The sequence below is a fragment of the Lissotriton helveticus genome, chromosome 3_1 (genome assembly GCF_964261635.1).
Source record: "Lissotriton helveticus chromosome 3_1, aLisHel1.1, whole genome shotgun sequence".
NCBI lineage: Eukaryota > Metazoa > Chordata > Amphibia > Caudata > Salamandridae > Lissotriton > Lissotriton helveticus.
In genome coordinates, this window is record NC_136061.1 from 461,291,737 (window position 1) to 461,312,326 (window position 20,590).

General features: G+C 51.4%; 1 protein-coding gene across 5 annotated transcripts in view; it reads left to right on the top strand.

Moving 5' to 3' along the window:
• The window catches only part of PIKFYVE (phosphoinositide kinase, FYVE-type zinc finger containing), a 2,266,845-nt gene that overhangs the window by 1,679,116 nt on the left and 567,139 nt on the right, over window positions 1-20,590 (top strand). For all 5 annotated transcript variants that reach the window (XM_078680343.1, XM_078680347.1, XM_078680342.1 and 2 more), the window contains one exon: window positions 9,720-9,803. In XM_078680343.1, the coding sequence (XP_078536469.1) occupies window positions 9,720-9,803 (84 nt within the window). The remainder of the gene's footprint in view (window positions 1-9,719; window positions 9,804-20,590) is intronic.

The following is a 20,590-nucleotide window of genomic DNA, read 5'->3' on the forward strand; positions in this document are numbered from 1 at the left end:
GGCTTCCCGACTCGTCCGAGTCAGAAGCAGCAAGGAAGCGTTCCTGGATGCGCACAACGAAGACACAGGACGTACAAACTAAGAACGGCCCGGGGAGACTCTCTCGACCCACCTCCGTCTTAGTCTTTGGATCCAGCGGGGTTTCGTCTCACAACGGGTACACAGGAACAGCTTGGTGGAAGGTCGAGTGGATACTACAATATCCGACACCGTTCCTCCCCCAAGTACCGCCTATATAGGCGTTCAGTAATTGCGTTATGCAACCACTACTCAATGTTGCATAACGCTCCGCCCGCATTGCTTTCTGGGACTTGAAGTCCGTTGTAGTCGCGGATGACTTTTCCCCGACGGTGCAGGGATTTCCTGACAGTACATCCTCCTTCCCTCAGCCTCTCCCCACGGGGCCTGCGCTGGAAGGGAAGCGACGATGAAACAACGAAACCAGGCGCGGTGCGTGCACCGCTTCAGCCGGCTCCCAGGACTGCTCCTCAGGTCCATATCCTTTCCAGGCTATCAGGTACCACAACTTTCCCCATCGCCATTTGGAAGCAAGGACACCAGCGACCTCATACTCCACCTCCGATTCCACCACTATTGTTCTGGGCTTCGCTTTCTTCACGTTCGATGCTGGTTTGAGCAGTGAAACATGGAACACAGGATGGATTCGCAAGGTCTGGGGTAGGCACACCTTCACATTCAATGGTCCCATGCATTTGGTGATTCTGTAAGGCCCCATGAATTTAGGATGGAAGACGCTGTGCTTACGGAACCTCATGTTCCAAGTGAATATCCAAACGTGGTCCCCCGGCCTGTATAACGGTCCAGGCCTCCTTCTCCTGTCCGCAGTAGCTTTATACCTCTGTTTAGCTTCTATCAGGAAGGCCCTGGAGCGCAACAAGATGTCCTTGATGTTTGCTACCCGATCTGCTGTGGCTGGTATTTTGCTCTCTCGGTGAGGATGGATAAAGGGCAAGAACCTTGGATGTTGCCCATAGTTGTTGTAGAATGGGGATGACTTAGTCGAGCTGTGAGTGGCATTGTTATACGCTATTTCAGCGATCCAGAGCAGATCGACCCATTCTTCCTTACCCTGTTCCACAAAACAGCGTAGGTACTGCTTTAGAGTTTGGTTCAGGTGTTCCGTCTGGGGGTGGTAGCTGGTGGACATCGCGGTCTGGACGTGCAACGCCTTGCACCATGTTTTCCAGAACTGCGCCGTGAATTGCGACCCCCTATCCGAGACGATCACCTCGGGCAGGCCATGTAATCTCACCACGTTAGTTAGCAGTACCTTTGCTAGCTCTCCTGCCGTAGGGACCTTTTTGCATGCGATGAAGTGCCCCATCTTGGTCAGGTAATCCACGACCACTAGTATCGCCGTCCTGCCTTGATCCTTTGGCAAACCTACCACGAAGTCCAACGATATATTCGCCCATGGTCGATTCGGGGTAGGAAGGGGACGAAGGAGCCCTTGGGTCTTGCTGTGATCCGCCTTCATGGTTGCACACGTGGTGCAGGCCTTCCCCCACATCTTAACATCCGCTCTCATGGCGGGCCACCAGAAATGGCGTCCCATGCTGGCCACCGTCTTCTCGTAGCCCAAATGTCCCGCACATGGGGAGTCATGGCACCACTCAAACGCCTGTTTTCTCAGTCTAGGCGTGGGTATCAGTAGGCATCTGCCTTTTACAGGTATACCGTCTCTCACTTGCCATTCCTTGTGACTGTGAAGCCACTTCCTCCAAGTGAACGACCGGATCCCTCTCTGGATCCCTTTAAGGAAGGTGTCAGGTTGAATCACTCCCAACACCATCTGAGGGGGAATGATTGAATGCAAAGCCTCTTGCGGAGGGTCCTTGACAGCGGATTGTCGTGACAGTGCATCTGCCTACAGGTTTTCAGTCCCAGGACGATAGGTTATGTGGAAGTTGAATCCAGTGAAGAATATCATCCACCGCAACTGCCGAGGAGAAAGGTGTCTTGCTGCCGTCATAAACTGCAGGTTCCGATTATCGGTGTACACCGTCACCACATGCCTGGCCCCCATCAGCCAATGCCTCCACTCAGCGAAGGCGTCCTTGATCGCGAGAAGCTCTTTCTCCGCTATATGGTAGTTGCGCTCAGCGTCGTTGAGCTTGCGGGACATATACGCCACGGGGTGAAGCGATCCCGTGTCGGTGTTGCGCTGCGACAATATAGCACCTATGGCCACGTCCGAGGCGTCGGCTACTACTACATAAGGAAGGGCCGGATCCGGGTGTGCCAACACCGGTGCTTTGCCTAAGGCGCTTTACAAGGCTTCGAAGGCACACTGAGCTTCTTGGGACCACACGAACTCAGCCGATTTCCTGAGCAGATGTGTGATCGGTGCCACCAGCCCTGAGAAGCCGTCGATGAACCGCCTGTAGAAGTTGGCAAAGCCAATAAAGCATTGGACATCCTTGACTCCTTGGGGGGTGGGCCACTCTCTCACCGCCTTGATCTTGCGTTCCGCCATCTCCTGTCCGTTCGGGCTTAGCATCACTCCCAGGAACTCTACAGATGTGACATGGAAGTCACACTTGCTGAGTTTGCAAAACAGCATGTTCTCCCTCAGCTTCTGGAGTACCGCCGAGACGTGTCTGATATGTTCTTCCTCATTGGCCGAATAAATGAGGATATCGTCTATGTATACCACGACGTATCTATCCATCTCCTCCCGAAACACCTCGTTCAGGAAATATTGAAAGGCGGCCGGTGCGTTGCACAGCCCGAACGGCATGACGAGGTACTCAAAGAGGCCAAACCGGGTCTTGAAGGCAGTCTTCCACTCGTCGCCGTCCCTCATGCGCACCAGATGGTAAGCCCCTCTTAGATCCAACTTGGTGTAAATCCTCGCCTTCTTGACCTGCTCCAGGAGAACACTTATGAGCGGTAAGGGGTAGCGGTTCTTTATGGTGATGGCATTCAACGCCCTGAAGTCCACACAGGCTCTCAGCTCCCCGTTAGCCTTCGGAATGAAGAAGAGCGGCGAGGCGGCGGGGGATTTTGACAGTCATATGAATCCCAGCCCCAAGAGCTTATCCAGGTACCCTCGGAGATGCTCGTTTTCCGGTTCTGTCAAGGCATACAATCTGCCGCTGGGCACGTTGGCCCCTGGGACCAGATCGATCTGGCAATCATACATCCGATGCGGAGGGAGCACCTCCGCTTTTACTTCATCGAAGACGTCTTCGTATTTGTGATAGGCTCGGGGGAGCATAACATCCTTTTCTGCTGCCGTGGCTACTGTCTGACTTCCGCTCGGATCAGTGAAGGGTTGTTCTTGCCTCATCCCGCAGTGCAACCGGCAAAACGGGGACCTCATCTCTATGGTATGCGTCGGCCAATCCACAGCTGGGTTATGCTTCTGTAACCACGGAAGACCCAAGATGACTCCGTATTGGGGTGCCCTGATAATGTTGAAGTCTATCCTCTCCAGATGGCTCCGTCCGTACTTCATCAGGAGACCCCCTGTGTGCTGCCCTATGGGTCCGGTCACCAAACGTCTTCCGTCCACTGCGTATACGTCTTCTGGAACATCCTTGGGTATAAGCACCAGCCCCAGCCTACTTGCCTCGTTGTTGTCCATAAACATGCCTGTCGCCCCCGAATCCACCATGGCCACCACTGGTATCCACTGGTCATGCACTCCTACATGCACCGTGATGAACAAGTGCCTTTGTCCCTGGGACACAGAATTAGACAGTGAAGGGATGTACTCGTGACTCCTAGATGCCCCTTCGTTGGTCTGGGAGTCCTCTAGTTTTCCGCCGGGACGTCCAGCACCGCTGACACCGACCGGTTGTTCCTATACCGTGTGCTCTTTGGCTTGGCCGGACACTCCCTGACATAGTGCCCTTTCTTGCCGCAGTACAGACACAGCCCCTGTTTACGGCGGGATTCCTTTTCAGTTGCCGTGAGACTGGCCCTAACGGCACCGATGTCCATGGGTTCGACCTTGGTTGAGGCAGTGGGATCAGGGCTTCCCACCGTTGAATAAGTCGGAAGAGCCTTCCCTTTTCTTCTGGTGTCGCCTCTTCTTTCGCCAAGCCGGTGATCCAACCTCAACACCAGGTTGATAAGGACCTCACATGTCTTGGGTTGTGGATCGATTTGAGCAACCACATCTTTTAGCTCGTCGCACAGCCCTTGGTGAAACAGCGCGGTTTGTTTCGCTACCGGCCACTTGGTCTCCGCCACCAGCCGGCGAAACGCATTGAGGTATTGCACCAGATCGTTGGAACCTTGTCTTAATTCCAACATCTCGCGGTCCGCGGTGTATGAGTCTGCCCTTCGGTCAAACACCTTGAGGAATTCCTCGCGAAATGCCCCCCAGTCACAGAGGATGGGGTCGTCACGGCACACAAATGGTACAGCCCATTGTGCGGCGTTACCAGCCAAGTATGATATCAGAAAAGCCACCCTGGCTTGGCTCGTCGGAAAGGCCTTAGGCTTGCAGGACAGATGCAGGGCCACCTGCGTAAGGAACACTTGCACGGTGTTGGGATCCCCGTTGTATCTCTCCGGGGGCGCCAAGGGAACAGCAACCGGCATTTCCACCAACACCGAGGGGCTCTGTGTCGTGCGGGAAGCGTCGGGCGCTAAGGGGTCTAGTTGTATGGCGTCGAGCCTAGCCCGTACATCTGCGGTTTCCTGCCTTGAGGCCGTGAGCTCTGTTTGCATAGCGGCCAATGCGGCCAAGACGTCATCCAGTGTTGCCATGTCTGGAACCGACCAGGAGACTGTTAAGGTTATTAGGTCGGATATTATGTAACACCTAGGGGGTCTCAGGGTCGAGACAGACACAGCAAATCAGGACAAGACAAGGCTCTATGCTTGGTTATTTATTGTACATACATTATTCGAAACCAATACTGTGAGAGGTCGCTGGTACTCCAGCCGGTATACGTTACCCTGTCCTCTGCAAATACGCCGGTCCCGACGTATGCCAACAGAGGGCAGAAACACAGTGGCCGACAATGCCACTCGATGTGTCTCGGGGGGTTCCGTGGTTCCAATGGCTTCTCTCACTGAGGAGACAGGGAGACACCCAGCCGGGGTCTCGACCTGAAGGGAGCAGCCGCTCGACCTCTTCCTCGCTTACAGCGGGACGCTGCAAACACCTCCGGGTGTGCGTCACCGCTGTGTTTTCACAATACCTAATGCCAAAGACGAGAGTCACTGAGGAGACAGGGAGACACCCAGCCGGGGTCTCGACCTGAAGGGAGCAGCCGCTCGACCTCTTCCTCGCTTACAGCGGGACGCTACAAACACCTCCGGGTGTGCGTCACCGCTGTGTTTTCCCTTGCGAGGGGACAGGCTGGGAGCGTCGGCTCACACCAACCAGTCCTCGCGTAGTTACCCCAAAGTCTCGATATCCTGACTCCTCGTAGTCAGCGGTGGCAAGGTTCTCCGCTTCCGAGGACACAGGCAGGCTTCCCGACTCGTCCGAGTCAGAAGCAGCAAGGAAGCGTTCCTGGATGCGCACAACGAAGACACAGGACGTACAAACTAAGAACGGCCCGGGGAGACTCTCTCGACCCACCTCCGTCTTAGTCTTTGGATCCAGCGGGGTTTTGTCTCACAACGGGTACACAGGAACAGCTTGGTGGAAGGTCGAGTGGATACTACAATATCCGACACCGTTCCTCCCCCAAGTACCGCCTATATAGGCGTTCAGTAATTGCGTTATCCAACCACTACTCAATGTTGCATAACGCTCCGCCCGCATTGCTTTCTGGGACTTGAAGTCCGTTGTAGTCGCGGATGACTTTTCCCCGACGGTGCAGGGATTTCCTGACATTACTGCTCTAGGACCCTTCCAAAAGAACCACTCCGATCAAGGAAGATTGGAGAGTCACCCCATCCATGGATACCCAGGAAACCCGGATACCGGCACCAAGGAGCCCGGGTGCATAGGGGTTAAATGGTGTCGGAACTGCTCGTTGATGCCAATGTAGGCTCGTAGAGGATCAGCAGCTATAGTCTCATGGGCCAGGTCGGTGGAACCCAGATGTGGAACCCAGACTAGAAAAACCTGAAAGCATAGAGGACAGAGTCCACACCACCAGGAGGTACAGGAGCACAATACCAGTCCTTGTCGCAGGGTCTTGCTGTAGAACTGTGAGGTTGAAGCAGCAACTGTGGAGACCAGGCACAGGCTGTCCAAAAGCTGTCCCACACCGGTCCACGAGTGCAGGAAGATCAATGGCCGCCAGGACCACCAACAAGCCTTGGCAAACGCTAACAGCTGTTAGTTGGAGTAGATGCTATGCTGCAGACCAGCAAGGTCTGTAGGACTAACCCAGTCAGAGTAAGTCTGAGCCAGACCATCAGAATCCATGAAGCCCCATGGAGGACACCATGGCAGCAGGCACAGTGAGTCGCAGGGGAGCCTCAACAGCAAACAGGAGATGAAGTCCCATGATGCAGAGTATGCAGGCAGAGTGTAATTCTTGGAGCTTTGCAATGTTGGAGGCTGGGGTTTCTTAGAGCTTGAAGATCTATTTTTAGGCGGGCCAGCAAGCCTTGGCAGCGGCGAACAGACGCAGTGCTCAGTTGTCCAAGTTGCAGGGAAGACAGTTCAGGCCTCGGAGAACCAACAAACCAACACCTGTGTAGCAGAGACGTGCTATGTCCTTGGGACACAGGATAAGCAAATCGTTATTCGAGGTGCCTACAGATGCAGGAAAGTGACTCCTTCACTCCAAGGGAGAATCCTTTTTGCTTGGATGCAGATTGAGTCCTATGTGACCCGGAGGATGCATGACCACGGAATTGCAGAACTTGAAGAAGCACAGGGACGAAGATGCAGCAGGAATCTTCCCACGAGAGCAGTCTTGTCTTATCTTTGGTCCTGGCTTGATGAACAGCAGAGTTCCAGTGTCCACCAGCTTAAGAGTCTTTAAACAGTCTTTAGATGACATGCAGTCGGATCTTGAAGTTGTTGTTGGGATGAAACTAAAGACCCACCCTCAGGGGAGCCCTTAAGCAACGCTAGAAAGGGGAAGGACCTCTTCTGAGGTGACCCCCTATCAGGGGGTGTCAGGAACGCTACTCAGCTGCCTTAGTCAGTCAGTCGCTCCTAAAGGACAGGTTGCAACATGGCAGAATCAAGTGGTCACCTGGAAGAGCTCTGGGCACCTCCCTAAGGAGGAGCTGGACAGGAGGGTGGACACTCTCCTGTGCAGTTTTGCAGCAGAGTGGGAGCCAATGGCTCCTGAACTGGGCAGACTGGTTAATGCAAGGAAGGCACTAAATGTGCCCTTCAATGCAGTCTAGTGGCGCTCGGAAGTGACCCCACCCTACCTAATTCTACACAAGAATTGTTCACACTTCCCTTTGCAAGAAATCGTTTGTTCCCCTCCTCGAGTTAGGCTCATCAGTGGCAGGGGGGGGCAGAATACTGTCTAGGGTCGGTAGCAGTGCGGACTGACAGGCAGACCCTGTAAGGCTACACAGGTAGCAGCTCCGCAGTACATGGTATCAAGCAACTAACACTCTAATGGGTGTAGTTGCATGATTCCAACATGTTTGATACCAAAATGACCAGGTTTGGGGCAGCCATTATGTACAGCTCGACTTGCCAGTGTCCACTACATACCTTATAATGGCTGTCCCACTCCTACAAAGTCCAGGGAATGGAGTCTGGGGTTTGTAGGGGTACCCATGCTTGTGCAGTGCCACCAACACACTTGGAACCATGCACCCTGCCCTTGGACTGAAGGGCCTCCCTTTGGGATGACTTCTAGGTGAAAAGTGCAGTGACCAGGATATAAGGAAAACCTTATATTTAAAGTGAAAGGTGCATGCAGCATTTCACACAGACTGTAATGGCAGCTCTACAGACACAGTTTGCATTTGCTCCCATCGGTGGCATAATACATGCTGCAGCCCATGAGAAACACCTGGTGTACCAACTCCCTAGGTACCTCAGTACCATATAATAGGGACTTACCATTGTACCCCAGTATGCCAAATGTTGAGTGTACAAAGTACTTACCTTACAATTTAGAGGAGAGAGCACTGCCTTTGGGGACTTGGTTAGAAGGGTCCCAATGAGCCTCAGTCAAAACACACTGACACCAGGCAAAAAGTAGGGGTAACTATGCCAGAAAATCCTACTTTCCTACAGAGGTGTTCGGCACCAAAAACCTTGGGCTACAGTGATGCTATCATGCAGCTGGTGAACATGAAATGACGAGTGTCCAGCCCATGTGCTCAGTATGGCTCTCCTGTGCACTGGTAAACTCTAAGGTGTAACTTACATATCACCGGGACATAGCCACTCCCGCAGATATGCACACACATGGGTACATTGCACCCTGTCTTAGGGCTGTTTGGTCTGCAGTAGGGATGTGGGCCATGTCGACTCTTCGGTTGTCTCTGCACCAAGACACACAAGTTCCCATTGCGGTTTGCATGAGCTTAGTAAGGGGTCCTTTAGGATGGCACAATAGTGCTGCAACCCTTAGGGACCCACTTTAGTTCCCAGACTCTAGGTACCAAGGGTACCACTTACTAGGGACTTACGGGGATCCTAAAGAGGTGCCAGTTGCGGAATAATCGTACAGTTTAGGGAAGGAACACTGATACCGGATCTCCTTGCATTCAGAAAGGGTTTGAAGACTTGGCTCTTCTCCCAGTACCACTCACACTTTTATCCCTGTCAACCAGTGATTAGCGCCAGGACACCCCAGGGTAACCGTGCGCTCTACAAGTGCGATTAACATAACATACTGTGTACCTGGTTAGCAAAAACCCAGCACACTTTCAGTCAAAATTGCACCAGATACCAGAAAAAAAGTGGGGTTGGAGGCGAGGGGCGGGGTGAGGGTACTGCAACAAAACCCAGTTTCCTACATGCAGATCAGTATTTTGTTCCTTGAGTTGCCACCTTACCTGCAGATTAAGTCTGTTTAGCAAAGATACCCTACTACCAGTTTCCATATTGTTCTAGTTCAAATTCTAGATTCATTATGTGATTTTTTTTCTCTAGAACAGCTGGGAGCAATGCACACAGCAACACAACTGTTACTAAACATTCCTTCTAACAAAATTACAGGACTATCAGCTTTGGTGTTGCGTGTTTCTCCTCTGTTTTGCATGTTACACCAGAAATTACTGAAGTCTACAAATAGGTTCTTGTACTTCTTCCCTTTTGGGGTAGATAAAGGTGACACCATGTTTCCACTGTACCAGTCTCTAACTTGTATCTGTAATTGTTTTAATACAGAGCCTTGTACCCTAGTACATCCTATGTGACCAAACCTATTCCTCCCCTGTGCTTTCGGTTTTGTGCTTCATGTCTTATGTTCCCACCAACACTCAACATGATGAATTCCCTTTCCTGGTGAAATAAAGCTTGTGAAGGTCAGCTGTACTACTCATCGTTGCAGGAGCTGAACTGTAGTGTTTTTCCCAAAATGATTTATCCACATAGTTTTTCAAATGAAGAATTTAAGGCCGATGGCATATGATTGTCCCAACACACAGGCCTGCTTAATAAGTGTACTATTGAATAAGTCTCATTAGATCTGTTCAGAGGGTGGATGGGATTGGGTTACCTAAAATGTATTTGTTGTTAGCTATATATTTCAATACAGTGTGCCTCCTTGCTTGTTCCAAATATGGACAGTTTCAGACAAATCTCAAATAAAGCTTTAAAAAACATTACAAATATATTTCTCTCCTTACAGTTGCAAAGAATATAGAAATGCATTGGATGAGCTTGCAAAGGCTTCACTGAAGAATGGTATAGATGAAGGTCCACAGTCAAACAGGTAAAAACATCTCCTGGTTGCCTATGCAGGGATGTCAAATGATTTTCTATTAAGGAAACTGCCAGTGTTGCTCCGCCTCAAACTGCCTATGTGTTATAAAACAATCTTCTGCAAACTTCTATTCCATAAAATGCTTCCCTACTTTGATCATTGTAAGTTAGGGTTTTTACAGTACACTTTAGCTCATGGTCAGGGCTATAAAGGTATGGGTCAAATCTGTGGCATTCACAAGGCAGATCTGATAGAGACTTCTAGCTTCAGATTCTTTACCTTCGTGCAGGAAATGGCGTGTGCAGTGCCTATATAGGCGCCAGCCCAGTGCTCCGACGTCAGTTTCTTTCCACACCAGTCAGCGCAGATCCAGAGAAAGCTACCTCCAGGACATTTTTTTTTTCACAACAAAATTTTTATTTTATTGATCAGGTAAAGCATATATGCAGTCCTCCACAGTCAGGAGAGCCCTGCCAAAACATCAAAGCATGTATGAGCACGGTGCAAACCCAATCAGAAACAACCCCACCCATCCCCTCCACCACCCACGACCCCCCAACGATCCCTCTACTCACCCCTTATCCTTCCCTAACCCAGTGCACGTAATTACAGCCAGCCGCCAGCAATCGCTTGTATCCAGCAAGAAAACTAGCGTCTCCTCAGGCCTAAAGCCCATCTATCAAAACCACCTCTTCATCTGGTTCCGCTTGAGGATCCAAAGTCAAACCCCTATATTCCGCCCACCTCTTCCATATCTTGAAATGTTTTCGGGGGCACCCTCTTGCCTCAAACACCGGGCGCTCTAGCCCCATATAATAATCCATCCCTCCCTTCCCCTCCAGTCCATTTTTGACAAACCTTTCTAGATTTTTCGTTGAAGTTTGTTTTGCGATTTTTCTTTCTATTTGGGAGGCCAGCTTCAAGCCTTGAAGTGCCTGTCATTGGCAGATGTCTGTGATGGACACACATCTTGTTTGCCTGTGGTGCCTCGAATGCGACCACTGTGCGACTAACTCTGTCATGCACCCTAAGACCTGGAGGGAGTGCTCCCTCAAGCTCCTTGCTGCTCGATGTATGATGCTGCGACAGTCTCGATCCTGGTTGAGAGGAAGGGATCAGTTGTGAAGCCCAAGATCCTTGTCGCACTCATAAGTCGTCAGATAAGTCCCATAAGTGTAAGAATTCGAAGAGGACTTAAACTTTGCCCCATGCTTCAGTCTGTCGACGAGGGAGTGTTGTCACTAAAAGTCTGGCTCTGCGGTTGAGCCTGTGCCTGGACTAGCTCGCGCCTCCCCGAGTTATCAGCCAACACCGTGAGTTCTATGAGGCCATGCACCTCATATTCGGGCATCTCGTTAGTGCTGGCGTGCCTTTGGCCCCGCGAGTTCGAGAGTAGCCCCACTGGTTCTCCCTCGGCAGCTCCGCCCCATCTCCAGTTGGGCCCCTTGGATGGATCCAGACATGTGCTGATCGTACAACGACGTCCTTCCCATGCGTCGCCCCTATTCTCATCCCTAACTCTGATACCAGCCCCTAGACCCCAAAATGGACTGGTGTGAGGAATTGGTGGATGCCAGTGGACTGGACACTTCTCCAGATACTGGCATGCTCTCTCCCCCTACCATGACTTTGGGGGCTTCTTTTGCTATGGTTGGGAGAAGGGAGGCCAAGGTCCTGTACCTTAGCCTACCCTCCGTGGCAGTCATGACTAACGTCTTGATGGAGGTGCTACCCTCAGAACCACTTCTCTCATTCAATGAAGCCTTCATGTATGTCTTACTAGGTATTTGATCCAAACCCTGCACAGGGGATCCTCTGAACAGGATGATTGCCCTCCGTCACCGCCCATCCGAAGGGGACCCCAAATTCTCATGCAACACCCTACCCTGGAGAGCTTGGTGGTCCAAGCCTCCACTTCCTGTGTAAATCCTAGCGTATTCCCTACCACCACACTGGATAGGCAATCGAAGATGCTGGACACCTTAGGCAAGAACATGTTTTCTTTCCCCAGCCTGGCACTGCTGTCTGTGAACACTGCTTGCCTTTTAGCCTGTAACTCCTATTCCACGTGGGATTCGGTTGCGCAGGTCCTGCCAATAGTCCCGGGGAAGGCCCGAGCCATATTCTCTCAAACTATGGCTGATGGGAGAGATGCAGCTAATCTCACAATTCGATGTGGGCCGGTCACAACCGACTTGCTAGGCAGATAGGTTTCTTTGTTGCTGGTCTTGCGACGCCCTGCCTGGCTGACAAGAACTGTCTTTTTCGTTGATGTCCAAGTGTCACTTATGGTACGAAAGACCTTGTTCAGTAGATGAAACAAATCACAACCTACAATGGTTATTTAGCAAATTATACTCAAGCTCTTTTGTTGGCTCATAGTAATTAATACACACAATATATCGAGTATCACTTATGGGTATGCCCTTTGATGGCTCCTGTCTTTTCGGAGACAAGGCAGACTCAGTGCTGGAGCGCTTCATGGATAGTTGAGTTCCAGCCAGGTCCTTGGACCTTTCCTTGGCCCCTCGCCAACCCAAGTCTGCCTTCGCCCATTTTGTGGTCATGGAAGTGGCTTCTAGTTGCTTATTTACCAGCCCTGCCACCACAGCGTGCAAGCTTCCCCGTCTGCATGGCCAAGGACGCAGTACCCACCGACGCTGTGGGTCGGGCAGTCAGAAGTCAGGTTTGCCCTCTTACCATCTTGGGCACCCAGTGGGAGGCAGGATCTGCCATCACCCGCCCAGCTGAAGGTTCTATAACATCAGACCATTGGGTTCTTCAGATTGTCCAAAGGGGCTACTCTGCCCCCCCCCCCCCCCTTCATGACTAACTCTTCAACCATGCTACACACTTGCGACAAGCTGATGGAGAACCATCTCTCCTTTGCCAGGAAGTGACGGCTTTCTTGAACTATGGAGTCATACAGGGGGTGCGGATGCCAGACGTAGGTTGTGCTTGTTATTCCTGCTACTTTCCGGTGCCCAAGAAGGGCAGGAGCCTTTGTCCCATCCGAAACCTGTGCCCTCTCAATTTCTTCCTCAAGAAGAAGTTCTAAATGCTCACGCTCGCTCAAGTCCTTTCTGCCCTGAATCCAGGAGACTGGATGGTAACGTTTAACTTGCAAGATGCAAACTTCCACATTCCTGGCCTGCGGGCGTTACTGCGGTTCACAGTGGACCACAAGCATTTTCAATACTCTGTGCTTCCTTTTAGTCTTACCAGCTCCCCTTGAGCGTTCACCAAGTTAATGGTGATGATTGCAGCTCATCTGCGGAGATTATGGGTGCCAGTCTTCCCCTATCTCAACAAATGGCTGTTGAAGGCGGGTGTGAGAAGTTGGCCTGATATATAGTGCTCACTATTCTAGTGATCACTTTGTATCATACCAAACAACCCTTATTGATGATTGGTTGTAAGTCAACCTTTCAGACCAGCTATCCTAGTAGCATGGACACGAGCAGTCTTCAGGCTAAACTCTAGAGGGCGTGTTAAGCCAGCTGTTTTACCATCACATATACCCCTTGAACACCAAGTGAAAGGACACCACACAAGTTGTTATAAAAATATAGGATATTTATTAATAACAGTTCTACCCTGAACTCTTCATGAGTCCGGGAGCTAAGCACAATACAAAACTCTTACGAAAATACTTTAAGTTGCACAATTTACACAAATGCCCGAGGGGCACGAAAAACCATATACACAAAAAGTGGAATGCGAAATGCTAGCAGGTAAGTAACAAGATCCAGAGGCTTCAGGATCGCTAGGACTACACTACTGAACCTTAAGATTACGAGCAGGAGGTCTAGGGAGATCGTGTGCAGAGTGTGCACTCTCACGCGGGATGCGGGAAGAAGTCTATGGATGCTAGCGTTTCTAAAGTTACTGTTTCCGGACGAATCCGACTAGGTAGACTGAAAACGAAAAAGGATCTGGACACTTAGATAGTGAACCTGTGCTGGAGTACCGTAATACTCAAGTTACCTAGCCCAGGGGCCGCGGCTGCCTAGGGTTCAAGTGACGTCGGGAATCCTCGTTGAAGTCTATGGAGCCTGAAAGAAGAAGTTGCTGGCAGGCGACCAGTGAAGATGTTCGGTGTGATCCAAGGTTGGATCAGTGAAGGAGACGACCTGAAAGCAGAGGGGACTCAGTTCTTAATCACTAGCCAGTGATTATGTGGGCACCAGGATGGCACCGGATGAAGTCACCTCGACCAGGTGAGTGGGCGACGCTGGACTCTGCAGTCACACGGGCTAGGAGGCGTTGTCGGCGACCAGGCTGGAGGTGCGAGCTGTCCCACGAGGCTGTCGGCTGTCGGCGATGCTGGACTCAGGATTTGAGCAGCAAACCTTGGCAAAGGCAAGCCCACGCGGTGGAGTCAAGATGGCGTCTGGAGAGGACCAGGAGGGTCCGGGGTGCTCCTCTCTTGGAAGGGAGCAAGGGCCAGTCTGGAGCAACCAGACCAGCGGTGAAATCGTCGTGGTACGTCGTCAAGAGGGTCACTAGCCAACGGGCAAGTGACCGGACAACGTGGCAAGCAGCAAAGAAGCAGAAGGGCCCCACGCAGATCTCGTGGATGCTGGGAGGCTGGACTTCGGTGCTGGAGCTGCTTAGGGTTAGGGCTTCTCAAACCCCAATGCACTTACTCGAGGGTCTCTCGGGGGTCGTGCTGGAGAAGCGTCGTGCAGGTCTTGAAGATGGCCGGTCCCACGGGTCTCGTCGCACCCACGAATCTCAGCTGTGCTGGATGATGTAGGTAGAGGTCAGAGATGGCAGGGAATCCGGGTCTCGTCGAGCTGGGCAGTCTGGATCCAGAGGATGGACTTACAGCAAACCGCAAGAGCTTCGATGGTGCCTGCTGGTGCAGGGTGGCTACTCCTTAGCCACAAGGGAGAGTCTTCAGAAGAGTCAAGAGTTCCTTTCGTGGAAAGTAGTTTAAAGATTCAGAATTATCTAATTTGGGAAGGGGGCCTGCTCCTATCTTTATACTAAGAAAAGGGGCTGGCACGCGACTAAGTCCTGCCCTATGGGTGGGACTAGGAGGGGGGTGGTTACACCCCTCTCCTTTGTCCGGTCTCTCCCCAGCTCAGGGGCTGGTGTGCCCCAGGAACTGGTTTGAGCCGGCATATGCACAGTGAGCACCGGGGTGCCACTTGCAGTCACCTTCATTTCAGCCCTGCCTACCTGGGATACACAAAATCCTGTCTGAGATGGTGCTGGCACCGCCCCTGACAGGAAACCCTTTGTCCATGCCTCCGTTGCTGGAAGGACTCCCAGCAGCAGGGGGGCAGACTTGTGTCTCTGTGGCAGCATCCATTTTGTGGAGCTGAGGCTATGTCTGACTTTAACCGGGGTTCACAGTTACATACATGTCGTGTCCCTCTAGAAGGGTGGAATGCTAACCCCGTCGCCAGAATTGGCGAGGGGTTAGTATCCCAATTCGTATGACACCTTACTCGACATGTTTTGATAAAGCTATACCAAAGTTAGCATTTAACCGCGAGGATTATAATGCACTTAAGAGTATATGGTATAGCGTTATCATGGAACAGCTATTTGGACTTGGTTCCGCAAGCTGCAAATGGGCTCAGCTCATGCCAGAGCACCATCTCACATAATTCCAAGCACTCTGCCTTCAGGATTGATAAGGACTGCCATAGGAGCGACTGATAGGAATATATGTGTCCATTTTAGGGTTAGATATTGGAATACTATATCTAAAGCAAAGGGTGTTTACACCACCTTGCCCCAGCTGTCGTGCAGCCAGTTGTGTCTGTTTGGGTGGCCAGCCAGGGGTGGCATAATACATGCTTCAGCCCCTGGTAGCCCCTGGGTACACCTATGCCCTCGATACCTAACGTATGCTGTACAGGGACTGATAAGGTGGCCCAGTACCAATTGGTAAGATACACCTAACGTACATGGTTGTAATTTAGAGAGAGAACAGCTAGGCTGTGGGTCTGATTAGCAGGCCCACAGCCAGGGAAAGTCGTAAATCAGTGAAGCAAAAAGAAAAAATCTGGGGTGGCCATGGGATTGCAGACCCCACTCTCCTACAGCGGGCTTGCTCCAGGTTGTCTCCAGACTACGGCAGACCTCCTGCACTCGCTAGGGTTTACAATCAGCGACGGCGGTCATCCTTGCCATTCGCCACAGAGCTTTCTGCTGCAGGCAAAGGGCTTGAACTTCCAACTGGGAGACGTTTGTTCTTGTGTCAGGCGTTAGTGTTTGAGATAGCTTTTGGCGTAGCCCCTGATCGTAGCCTTGCCAGCCGCCCTGAAGAACCGGGTTATTCAAGACCCAGCGGCGTATGGGGACACGCCCAAAGTCTCCAGGTTCACCTGTCTTCTAAACACAGAGACACGGAATCTTCTTGGTGACGTCAAAGATCGAATTTATTGGCTGCAACCAGAAACAGAGGTCCACGAAGTACAATGACTGTATATTCGTAGGAGACTGCTCAATTTTTACAAAGCAAGCCATCCTTTTTATGCCAAAAATCACATTCCAGACAAATACCTTACATTTACGAACTGTCCAATCACATGTGTCCAAATCAGAGGTATCACATGACGGTAAAACCCACTTTTCAGTTGCCCAGCCCACGATTAATTATTGGTCGAACCCAACATTCTTCATCAGGCAGGTCGATCGAAACCCATCATAAAAACGGGCACCTCCTCATCGTAAACGGGTCATAAAGAAAGAAGCACAGACAGGTGTGAGTAAGATAAGACATAGTTGTGTGCAATAAAGTGTTTATGATCTCCTGTGCCCTGATCCTCAATCTCGATCAGCTACTGGGAAAGGAACTGGCCTAACAAGTTCGGCTTCAGGCAAGAGGGTCGTTCGCTCGGGTCATTCAGAAGTCAGCTAAAGTGTACGTGTGCTAGAGACTCGTTTGGCCGAAGTCACCGGCCTATGTGAGGGCAACCACAAAATGGCTGCCGTATACAAAATGGAACCCGAGGGTTCAGAACGAATCCCTAAATACGTAGTGAATCCGTCGGTGTAACGTGACGAAAACACTCATGCTTGCCGTACTAACTGGTTACGGTTCGCCAATACCAAAATCATAGCGAAACAAGGACCTTTATGAAACGGGTTCAGGATTCACGGAACCTCAGCCCATAATCGAGTCTGGGAAGTTACCAACCCCTCGTTACGTTGGAAATATTGCTTGTGCTCTTCCCCAATGGCCTGTTTGTTGTCTCTGTCCTGGATAAACCTGGCATTAAGTCTCCAGATGGGGAGCAGACTGCCCGTGGAACCTCCTAGAGGAGTGGAGAGTGGTCGGATATACCATGGCAAGGTCCAAAGGACCCACCCAGGCCCATAGAATCATTGAGTCACCCACAAGACACAGGCACTGACACTGAATCATCCTGAATATACCGTGACAAAGCTATGCTCGAAAGTGGGCAGACATATTAAGCCAATTTGGCAATGGGTGTAGTGTGCGTCGGCGGTGTGGGTGTATTGGAGCATTCTGGGATTCCATGTTCGCCACCAATTGCTCAGTCTTAACCTGGACATCCATTCTGTAAGGCGTTTAGTGCTCAGTCTCCTGTGGAGGGAGAGAGTCCTGGTAGCGTCGCAAGTGGGTCCTAGGACAGCATTGAAGTCGGCCCGGTACCTGTCAGGCACTTGGGGAGGAAAGACATTAGGCCTACGGTATCGCAGAGGGTGGGTTCGAGGGTTGCTGGAAGCACGTGTACAACAAGACAAGGTTACGGGTAACGTTTCCCAGGCTGCCAGTGAGAGTTACAAATTGGCCCTGGGGATCCCTAACATCTCGGGCAATTGTGAAGAGGAGGGAACGCAGAAGAATCGCCACACCACAAGAGCATCTTGAAAAGCCCGAATGACAAACTTTGTCGCAGCCCTGGCAGGCAAGGAAGGGACAGTGATTTCCCATAAGAGGACATCTGAGGTGGTTCTTTGGGTATTTCTGGGCTGCTGTACGCTTGACCTCATCTAAGAGCCCATTAACATTCCAGGAGAGGACCCGTAGGGGTTCTCCGTCATAGAAGGGTGTAGTCATGTCGATTGGGAGCTGGGAGGGGGCGGGGGGGTGGCAAGTCCACTTTGGTTCCACAGTAGGGTTAAGTATCCAGGGCCTGGGGATTTCTGAGAGCACCTCACCTGGTTGTGAGGAGGGTGTGTGTGTGCGGAACAAGAAAAAGAATTACAACAACTACAGGAACCTCAGTTCCCAACCAAGCACCCACCCTACACTTCTTGTTGTGAAGCATCTGTCACTCGATAAAGACAACTCAAAACAAAGTTGAACTATGAAGACTATGAAGAATATAAAGACAGATTTAGGAGCAGAGTGGTGGACCCCTCCATTTTCCAGGATTTAGCATGTTTCTGAATGGAGGAACAAGGACGACGACTGATTCTTTAGTAAATCTTTGGGCTCTGAGAGAGGTCAGTGTCGTCGGATTCCGCAGCTGGAGGTGTGAGGGATCATCTGAGGGTGATTTAGTGTCAGTGCCTGGGTCTTGTGGGTGACTCGATGATTCTATGGGCCTGGGTGGGTCGTTCGGATCCTGCATAGTGTCAGTGGGCGAGGCAGAGACCACTCTGCAGGCATTGCATCCTCTGTGGGAGCTGGTGCGCTGCCTGTGGGGTCTAGTGTCTTTAGTTGCTGCAGACTGTGCCAAGAAGGCGGATGGAGAGGGGGTCGTGTGAGGACGGAGCAGGCGCTCCTCAGTCACCCAGTTCCATGCCACCTCTGGTGTATCAAATAACTGGGTTTTGTTTTGAAAGACGGGCCTGCTTTAAGAGTCTACATTGGAGGTTGACGACCTGAAGCTTCTGTTTGACAGTGGTGTACGATTGCTGCGCCTGCACTTCTCTGGTGTAGTCTGGGAAGACCATTACTTTATTGCCATGGTAGGACAAGATAGGATGGGAACTGTTGTTTTGCAGGATGGCATCTCTGGCCTTAAAGTTGAGGATTTTAGTGATGATCGGTCTATGTGGATCCCCCGGCGACGGCCTGGGCACAAGAGCACAATGGGCCTGCTCCACAAAGAACCATGCAGAGAGGCCGTCAGATGGCATCCAGGATTTTATCCAGGTCTCTACGAAGGCTGCTACTTGCACGGGCTCTGCTCCCTCAGAGAAGCCCACCAAGCAGAGTTTATTTCAGCATGAGTGATTCTCGGCATCCTTTGCGTGCTTGTGAAGTTCAGCAGAAGCGTGACCTGCTCCTTCGAGTGTACTATGGCGTCCTCCACTGTGGATAGACCGGATTCAGCTTCTGCTATACGGGCCGTGACATTGCGGCGGTCTTGTCGTACAAGAGCCATATCCACACACACCTCCCCTATTCTGTTTTCCACAGAGTCCTGTGAAGATCGTATAGCATGGAGAATCGTGGTGATATCTGCTTCCAGGAGGGGTGGCCTTGATTAGACAGGCTTCTCCAGCGCTGGTTCCACCTGTAGTTATTCTATGCAGGTTTGAGATGAGGGCGGCTTCGCCCCTCTATCCTTTCCCATGATGGGTAGTGTTAGAACTGGGGGTCTCTAGTTGGCAGAGGTAGGTACCACTGTCCAAATAGGGACCCTTGTTTCTAGTCAGGGTAAGGAGGAAACCCTCCGAGATGACCCCTGCTCACCCTCTAGGTAGCTTGGCACAAGCAGTCTAGGCTAACCAGAGGCAATTTGTAAAGTATTTGTACCAACACTCACAGTAACACAGTGAAAACACCCCAAACTGACTCCACAACAGTTTAGAAAAATAAAGGTATTTAATCTAAACTACACAAGACCAAAACGACAAAAATCCAACATACACAGTTCAAGAATATGGTTTCAAAAGAGTTCTTAAGGTTTGCGATAAACTTCTTCAGGTTGCGATAAAATAATCCACAGATGCGTGAAAAGTTCAAAGTTGCGTCACGTTTACTCACAGTACCTTTTAGTTGCGACAAAGTTCCAAAAGCAGAGGCTGGTGCGGTGGAAAACAAGCGATGCGTTGCTCCTGAGACCCTGGGGAGGCGTTTGCGGACATCCCCGCTGCAGCAGCGTTCATGTTGCGACGAATCCAGTCTGTATGGGGAGGAAGGCCACTTGTATGGATTCCGGTGCGTAGGTTCCGTAGGAAGTTTGTTCTTGCAAAGGTCCGATGCGACGATCTTTGGAGTTGCGGCGATCTCCGGGGCGACGATGCGCGGACCAGCGGTGATCTTCTCTCTCGCAGCTCCTCGACGCGATGGTTTCTGTGACGACACTCGCAGCGACATGATGCGGTCCGCAAGCAAGCGGTGCGGCGATCTCACCCAGCGGCGACAGGCTCTGCGACGACACTCGCAGCGATGTTAGACTTTCCCACACCGGTCTGGTGCGTGCCGCAAACGAAGGATTCGACGGCTCTTGCAGCGGCAAGAGGCGCTGCGACGATCTCGGCCTTCGTAGCGGCGGGAATTTCCCCGCACTGCCGGGGATGCGCTCCGCAGCGAGCGATGCGATACTTTTCAATTGCAAAAGTATCTCAAGCTTAGTTTCAAGCTTCCCAGCACAGGTACAACTTCCAGAGGCCCCACAACTGGATCAAGCACTCTAGGAAGGACAGAACTCTTTCAGCGGAGTTCAGGGAAGCTGGGGGTGAAGTCCTTTTGTTCCTGGGACTTCAGAACGGGGAGCCAGCTCTTCTCAGGCCCTTGGAGATTCCTTCAAGACAGGGGACACAGCACAACAGCAAAGTCCTTCCCCTCTCCTTGGCAGCAAAGCAACAGCAGGGCAATCCAGCAGAGCAACAGCTGGACAACCTTCCTTCTT